General features: G+C 40.4%; 1 protein-coding gene across 1 annotated transcript; it reads right to left on the reverse strand.

Moving 5' to 3' along the window:
• Window positions 1-2,705: 2,705 nt before the first annotated feature.
• Window positions 2,706-8,145, reverse strand: LOC107583684 (leucine-rich repeat transmembrane protein FLRT2). Its single transcript, XM_016269965.1, has 2 exons — window positions 7,684-8,145; window positions 2,706-5,186 (listed from the first exon to the last, which is right to left on the reverse strand). The coding sequence occupies exon 2, from the start codon at window positions 4,753-4,755 to the stop codon at window positions 2,767-2,769; it is 1,989 nt and encodes a 662-aa protein (XP_016125451.1). The 5' UTR covers window positions 4,756-5,186; window positions 7,684-8,145; the 3' UTR covers window positions 2,706-2,766.
• Window positions 8,146-8,778: the final 633 nt, after the last annotated feature.

The raw sequence follows: 8,778 nt of genomic DNA on the forward strand, positions 1-8,778 counted from the left end.
GTTTATTCTCTAGCTCATTTAGAGTTGACCACACAGCTGGAGGGCCCAGATGTACCGATTTAATGGCTAATTACTGTCTCGCACACCCACTGCCTGATGGGAGTGAAAGGTCATGCTGAGGAGCTCCGGGTGTGAGTTTATTGTGTTATTTATGCATGTAAATTATTAGCCACAAAATTGCACTACTCAGATACTGTGAAGCCAAACTAATGATGCAATCCATCAAAAAATAACCTAGTTCTATCCATATATGGTGTAATTGTAGACCTTTTTAGTGAGAAAGAAAGAAAAAGATAGAATGATATTTGATTATCTAGGAAAAAACTGTTTCAATATGCGTGCTTGATATTATTTTTAGGTCACACTGTATGATGAGCTTCATTTTGTAAAAAAATTTAATTGCATGGCTCTCTGGAATACTTGAATCTGATTGGTCAATTGCAGTATTCATGGGTCTGATATTTCCAAATATTTACTGTTGTCTATGGCAACTCTGTAACCAAAAACGGTGCTTCCATGTCTGTCACATCACATGACTCACTATCACTTGCTTTGTACAAACACAACTACCAGCTTCTAGTGTCTCAGTTATCGATTGTAGTAAAAAATTACATCAGAGGACTTCAGCATTAATATTACTGTACACTCTAAAAAATGCTGGGTTAAATACAACCCAGTGCTGGGTAAAATAGGGACAAACCCAGCAATTGGGCTGTTTTGACCCAACCTTCTGGGTAGTAACCCAACCGCTGGGTCAAAACAACCCAATTGCTGGGTTTGTCCCTTTTTTTTACCCAGCACTGGGTTGTATTTAACCCAGCGTTTTTGTTCGTCTTGTTGATAGCATTATTTTGTATATTGTAACAGACTTTTTTTTTCCCCCTTGGTCAAAACTTTAGGAAAATATACAGTGCAAATTATATAATAATTAAACATTTTTACTCTAGTTATGACGAACAATAAACAATACTTTTGACATTTCAAGTTGTATGAATTTACATTTAATAAATAACATTAACTATGAACATATATTTACAAATTACCATTTACCCTTGATTTAATAAATGTTATAAATTCCTGTTTATTGTTAGTTTATGATAATTCATACATTAACTTATGTTAATGATTTTAACCTGATTGTAAGTGCTGCCCATGTTGTAAACAAAGGTTAACATGTTTTAGAACATTGGTGATCAGTCACACACATCACCGTTTGATCAATGAGCCAAGCATTATGCGAGATATGAGTACTTGTAAATCGCTTCACGCATACATATCATAAATAGTATAAAGCACTTTAGCCATGATATAAAGAGACAAAACGGCATGTATCACACATTCATGGAGAATGGTTTGGATGTGGAAAACGGGCCAGATCAGGCGAAAAATTGTCGTAAAACTGGTCAGTGGTGGTATTAACTCTAGAGCCTTGATTATTGCTGTGCTATGGCTCATTGACACCTGCTCAGAGCTCTGAGAAGATCTCATTTCAAAGCCATAATAATGCTGCAATCTTCACTTGCTGCTGGGTAGTGTACTGCGTGTGCAGCTAAGACAGGGAAAAAAATAACAAAGTTACAAATTCTACCTAACTACGTTATGTTAATTTGAGCAACATGTCAAAATCGTTGTAGGGCACATGTGAATTTTAAAGGACATATTTAAGTGTATTTTTGTTTCTGATTAGTAAAACCATAATTCCAGCTTTGAACAATTAAGCTGAGTAATGTTTAAGTTTTTAGAATGCAGGCACATGTATTTCCAAGCAAGCACAGAATGTTCACTTAAAGTTAGTGCATGCTTATCATTTGGTTATTTTTTTAGAACCAATTCCTAATGTTCTAAGAACATTCGTTTCAGGTGTTTAACTGGAAAACAGCCTTTAAAAACCTTAAGCTAGGTTCAGTTATTTTCCATATGATTTAAATGTGTAAAACAAAGAGCAGATTCCTAAAACCTGTCAATTAAAGTGGACCTGTAAAATGATGACTTAACTGTATTCATAAGGATTTTCTAACTAAAATTAATGCAGCACACAAGAAAATGCCAGAAATGTAGCCTGCATGAATGCAATTATTATGCAAATGTTGAATAACAGCACTAAATAATGTTTAGATATTCTATGGTGAAGCTATTTTGCTCTTCAAAGCAGATCTGCTGCAGTGTGAGAAAGAAGTTAGGCTATTTTATGTCTCAGGAGGACAGTGAAGGAAATCAGCCCTTATTTCACAATATAATTCTAGTCCTGCATCAACCAAGGTTTGTTTTCAGCTGTTTAGCAGGAACTGTCTGCGCTCAATCCTTGAGAACTGAGCTGTTAAGTAAAGATGTGAGATGCTGGATCAAATAGTATAGCTTGAGGTCTCAAATTAATAGTGGAGATGAGAACAGATGCCACCTTGTGGTGCTAGTGAGAACTGCTTACTCTTCCTCAATCATTCTCTTTAAACAGACAAACACACTGTCCTTCCATTCCTTACTTAATTTCCTCCTTTTACAAATATATAGTGTAAAAGAACGGGGCACTTGACCTTGATGTGTGCTTAAAGATTGCTAAGATCCACTTACTATATCTTCATGAGCTTGGATTGTAGCAATACAACAAAAAAACTAAATATTCATAAATCATTTTAGTTTTACTAAGTGATAAAAAAGGAAGGCGATATTGTTCAGAATATAAATTACATATTATACAGTCTGTCTTTTGAAATACAGTGCGTTTAAGAGTCACGTCTAAATACAAAGGACATTATCTGTTTAAAATCATCATTTATGGCATGTATCAGACTCTGGAACACTGTTTTTGCAGTATGATGTGCTATTGTTTCTCCTTTGAGAGTCTCTGAATCCAACACCCCCATTAGGGGTGTAAATCGGCTGAATGCGAAAGTCCCCCTTGAGCAGCTGTTCGTTATTCAAAGAAACTATCTGAAAGTTAGTTTCAGTCATTTCTAGAATAGAGTTATCCTTTTTAGTCCCCGCTTCGCAGTAGTCATCTTTTCTTCTGCCCCGACTGTATTTCCATTTTGACGACTCTGACCTTCCCTTCTTGTGCATGTGCCAGCAGAATATGCTCAACAGAACCACCAGGACCACAAGCACCGCCCCGCCAATCAGGCCAGCCAGCAGGAAAGGCGAGCTGGGGTCCTGCTGGGTTGCCTGCTCGGTCCCAGTGGCGTTATCGCCGGAGTGAAAGGAAGCAGACTTTGTCGTCACCTCTGAGCAAATTGTATTGTCTCCCGGGTGGTAATTATTGAACGCGTCCAGCGGATCCACGCAAATACGATAGGTGGACTTGGGCTCCAGGGTTGTCAGTGTGATTCCCTCACGTGCACCCTGCACGAGCGACTCCTGCATGGGGCCGGTTATCAAACTGTGACCTAGCTTGACCCAGGTCACCTTATAGGCCGTGACGGTGAACATCGACACCCAGCTTACCTGAATGCACGAACCATTTAGCACTGCAAAGGAAACTCGCAGCGATTCCTGCATCGGGCCGACCGGGTCATTCGTCTTCTGCTCCCTGTCTTTGCCTGCAGTCGGTGGAGGAAGCGTCAGACGTGGAGGCTTGGGTGTAGGCCGGGAGCGTGCGGGTGTGAAAGCCGTTTGAGTGGCTGACTCAGCGGTGGAGGAAGAGAGCAGTGTGGGCTGTGGGACTGTGGCGGTGCTGTTAGGACACTGGATGAGCTCCAGGGTTAGCTCTCTGATTACCATGCCACGTACCCTTTCTGGTTTCTGGCACATGAAGCCACGGACATTGAGGGTAGCTGGCAGGGACTTTAACCACAGTATGACCCATTTAATGTTGCAGTCACAGAGCCAAAGGTTGTTTCGAACAGTGAGCTGTCTCAGACTGTGGAGGCCGTCAAAGACCCCCTGTGTGAGAGACTGCAGCTGGTTGTTTGAAATATCCAGTCTCTCCAAGCGATGGAGGCCGCGAAAGGCCGTCAAAGGAATCTCATTCATCTGATTATCCTGCAAGTTGAGCTTGACTAGAAACTCGGCTGGCAGATTAGGAGGAGGAACCGTGAGGGAGTTACGCGCCAACGACAAGGTTTTGAGATTAACGAGAGTCTGGAAAGCCCCGGGGGCGATGCCCTCATCCATGAGCAAGTTCCCATCCAGGAGGAGGAGCTCAAGGCCCGTCACGTTCTCGAACGCGTCCTCGGCTATAAATGCGATGCGGTTCTCGTCCAGCCGCAGCTCTCTCAGCTCCTCGGGCAGCCCGATGGGGACGCTGCTCAGGTGGTTCTTGGTAAGGAAAAGATTCTTGAGACTGATGGCCTCCCTGAAGGCCCCCTCCTCCACACCCACGGTGGAGATGGAATTATCATCCAGATAGAGCTCCTCCAGGCGTAGCAGCTGTGCCAGGGCGGCCCGGGGCACCGTCTGAATGTTATTCTCCTGCAGGTGGAGCACCCGCACATTTTTGGGAAGATTGACAGGGAATTCATCAAGCTGGTTGCCATAGAGATACACAGTCTCCACAGAGGCAACGTTGTGCATTTCCAGAGGAAATCCAGCATTGTTGATTTGATTGTTGTGGAGGTAGAGGGTCTTATAACCCTCTCCTAGCCCCAGAGGCACTGATGTTAGACTCCTCTCATTGCAGTAAACAAAAGTCCTGTCACACCGGCACTCCTCCGGACAGGTTGTGGCCCAGGAGAAATGCATGTGAAGGCCCAGAAGTATCGGTATCCATGGGCTGATCAAAGTAGGCAGGTCTTTATTCCACATTCGGATCTGTACCTCCATTTTGTAAAACTTTGCAAACTTTCTGACAGCAACAACAGTGCTCGTAATTAAAAAGGGTGAAAAAAAATCAAATAAAATCCACCACACTGGAGTTCTTAGCTGATCTCGAAGCTTGCCTCGGTGGAGAGTATGCGATGTTGAAGTCGCTGGGTAATCCTCCTGTAATTGCCTGTCCTAAGCTCCCCAACACAAGAGCAATAGTCTCATTAACTCGTGCGACTCCCTTTCATCCCTCCGTCCATGCTTGGGCTGGAAATGATAGCAGAGCTCATCACATTGTCACTCTGAGTTTAAGGAGGTACGATTTCAAAGTGTGAGGGCCGGAGCAGCAAGTATGGAGGACTCATCGAAGACGACCTCCTCTCTCGTCACAGCTGGACGATTCTCGTAAGGCACGACCTTCCTTACAAGTAGCATTTTGAGCCACTTACCTATTTTAACAGAAAATAAAAATAGATGAGATGTTATTTCAATGTCAAAACTATCTGCATGTTTTTATTTCCGAAACGCTTTTACAGGAAAATGCGCGCCTGTGTATCACAACAATATGTGGTTTCAATATCATCCAAGTGAAATAAGTTTACTACAGTGGTCCTTAGCATTTCACTGAAACATAAGCAATAATAATCCACTTGAATTTACAGTGATTTTACCATAACCAACCCCCTTACTTGTGGCAAAATTAATAATAAAAATATTCAAGTGGATTATTGCAACACCTCAATAATGAAAGACATTTCAATCTTTATTGTTCAATAACAATAAGTTATTCTACTAGGAGGACTATTCTGCTTCTAAGTATCTAATATATTGCATTATCTTCACTGTAGGCTGTTTACGGTTGCCAAGTAATGTGGCAACTTACTGCATTAATAATAACATTGAATGTGTAAACATCAATCATAATTTTGAATTTGAACTGTCTGCTTTTATAAAATGGATTTAAATGAAATTTACATATTAAGAAAAAGAGACATAAATAGAAAAAAGAAAGAAAGAGCAGCAAGCAATAAAGCAGGAAACTACTCCACACTTGCTCTCGGTGAGGAGAGAGTGGTGACTGGTGACATCAGCATCTCTGAGCTCTCAGACTTGTAAAGGGCACTGAGGTGTTTAATCTGTCAAATACCACAATGATGGACAGGTCTGTTCTCCGATGCTCTGGCACAGAGTTCTCCTCTCAGTAATAAAGATTTTGAACATGGGGACAGTGAGAACTACTCTATTAAATCAGTGAAGAGTGCATGAGTTTGAACGGGAAAGAAACAGCTCTTTCCATGATGCAGAACATACAATATAGTCAATTAGACACTGGCATCTCTCTGATTCCTCTCATGAGATGCATCTGCAATTTTAGCAGCTGTCTTCTTCATGCACAGACTTTGAACAGATCAATTATGGGTTGGATCATTGGACATGGTAGAGAATAAAGGTTACAAGTTTTGTAATCATGTCAGATTACAAGATGTAATGAATGTCAGCCTGACGGCCTGAATATTGCTATTGGATGTGCAGATTTCACAAATTCATTTTGTTGTAGCCATTTTGAATATCATTGCATGGTAATAGTCTTCATCAAGACCTTAGATGTCCTCACCTATTCCTCACCATCTATCAACTGTCTGCAGTTTGTGTACTGTATTTTGTAGTATTATTCTATATTGTGTTTGCACTATTTAGTGTATATTGTATTGCCTATACTATCTCATGTAGATTGCTGTTCCTACTGTACAGTTTCCACTGGCCTTGCTGTATAAATATAAAAATTCTATTCTATTCTATTCTATTCTGAAAGTGTACATTCCTTTGCGGAAAAAAAAAATAGTGCTTTCATAGTCTGTTGTTGTATATCTCAGCAGAAGAAAAATTATCTTACAGGATTTTTTACATTCTTATATTATTTTGCATTTTGATTTAACAAACCAAGGTCCAGTATAATGGTGAAGGCCATTTGTTTACTCCAGCCTTTACTTACTAGTCGGCTACATTGATCCAGAATTTCAACTGACATTATACAATGGTGTTCAGGTTTTGTTCATTGAATTACTCTTAGAAAACGGCTCAAGTGCAGACAGCTGATTTGAGCAGTGGTGTGGTTATGCACGCATGGAAAATCACACATGGAAGTGCTGGACATCTTACTGCTATAAACACACTTATGAAATGTTCTGCTTTACCTCTTTCTCTCCCTATTTGCGAGAGAATTTGTGTTCTCTATAAACTCTATAAAATATTGTATTTTTTTATTTATTTATACTACATCAATAACCTGTAAACTGGTTAAATGCAAGGTATCCTATACGTTAACAAATATATTAGAATTATATGTAATTTTACTGTATTTTTAAAAAAAAATTTGGGGAAGTGAAAAGTGTGAATATGTGTGCTCTGATGGCGTATTGGGTTTGTGTAGGTAACTGTGAGGCTGAGCCTTGTCTATGCATATTTATTAGTCATGGTTTATATTGAGGCCAATTTTGTTTAACTTTAATCTATCATGTGGCTTTCCATTTTTCCACCTTTTTAAAAAACATTGTGCTCAGTATATTATAAGGTACACAGCAGATTTAGTAGTCAGTGTAGACTGGCATATTAGTATTAAAAGAGTAAATGACATACAATACAGTCATGAACTGCAAAATATAGCTACAGGCACCAAATGCCATCCCGTAAATATTCACCAAACGCCATGCCTAAAATGTTCATTAAATTTATCGGCATTTTTTAAATAAACCTACTTATAAGAGAATTGTTCAAATGTAATTTAGGAGTAGCAGATATAACGGCTGTTATACAAGAAGTTTCTCGCAGGCGCGCAATTAATTAAATCTAGGAATTTATTTGGAAACACGAACAGTTCCGTGTGTCTTTACTCTCTAAACGTTGTTTTTTTTATCATTTATTTATTTATTTTATTTTAGTCCTCACCTTTCCTGAAGAGGCTTCGACCCATCTAGGCAGCATTTTTAAGTCTTCTTGTCTCGTCTCCGGTATGAGTTCTCAGAATAAACATCCCCCAGATAAACTAAAATATAATTCCATACCCCCAACAGAGTCAGCCTAACGATCCTTTAGTCCCGATGGTCTAAAAAGCATCATTTTGTCGAGCATTTGATCCTGGGGAGGATTTCAAGTGTCTGCGCGTCATGATGCGCCCGAGAGCCGCTGCTTCAATCCCGCTGATGCGCTCCCGAGTTCCGCGCTTCCTTCACCAAATGCCCGGAGCGCGCTGGACTCCCCACTCTCTTTCACTCTCTCGCTCTCTCTCTCAAGCACACACACACACACACACTCCGCTCACTGTCTCACAACAAAATATGTTACACTTCTTGATTGAGGTCCGATTCCTCTACCATAATTGGTTTCATCTGATTGTTTATTCCAAACGAACTGCGCTCGTTTCCCTTTGGAACCTATGGGAGGAATTGCAGTAATGCATTCATTTGATAGCTCTCTTTCTCTCTCTCTCTCTCTCTCTCTCTCTCTCTCTCTCTCTCTCTCTCTCTCTCTGCCCTTTTATTTTCTGTTGTGCTCTCAATGCATTTAGAGTTCGCTCTGTACAGCAATTGTGAATTGTATTTTTTGTATTGAATTTATTAGATTTAATTATTTATGAAATTCTCTGGGGCTGCATAATTATCGAACGATAATCAATAGTGTGGTTATAAAAAGTTACAATTACATAATCTAATCGCATAGTTTTCTATCCACACAGTGTTTTTTCAGCGTTGAGCATTGTAACCAATCACAGACGTGCCCGTTAAGCCATGCAATTGCAACAGCCAATCGGAGGCGAGTTGCAACGTCTCCTGTGTAAGTCTAATAGGCCCTTTTTTCACATGACGTCACGCAACTTCCGTTCTGACGTGTAGCAGGGTATTTTTACTTCCGCCAGCATAGTAAGCACTACCAGCATGGAGTTCACCCAAACGCTTGTAGAACTGCCACAAATACGATTAGAGGATGGCTGCTGCTGTCTATTCTCGTCCTCGTTCAGGTAGAGGCGTCTGGCATCTCAAACAA

Source organism: Sinocyclocheilus grahami, unplaced genomic scaffold, assembly GCF_001515645.1.
Source record: "Sinocyclocheilus grahami isolate Dianchi unplaced genomic scaffold, SAMN03320097.WGS_v1.1 scaffold54.1, whole genome shotgun sequence".
In the NCBI taxonomy this organism is placed as follows: Eukaryota; Metazoa; Chordata; class Actinopteri; order Cypriniformes; family Cyprinidae; genus Sinocyclocheilus; species Sinocyclocheilus grahami.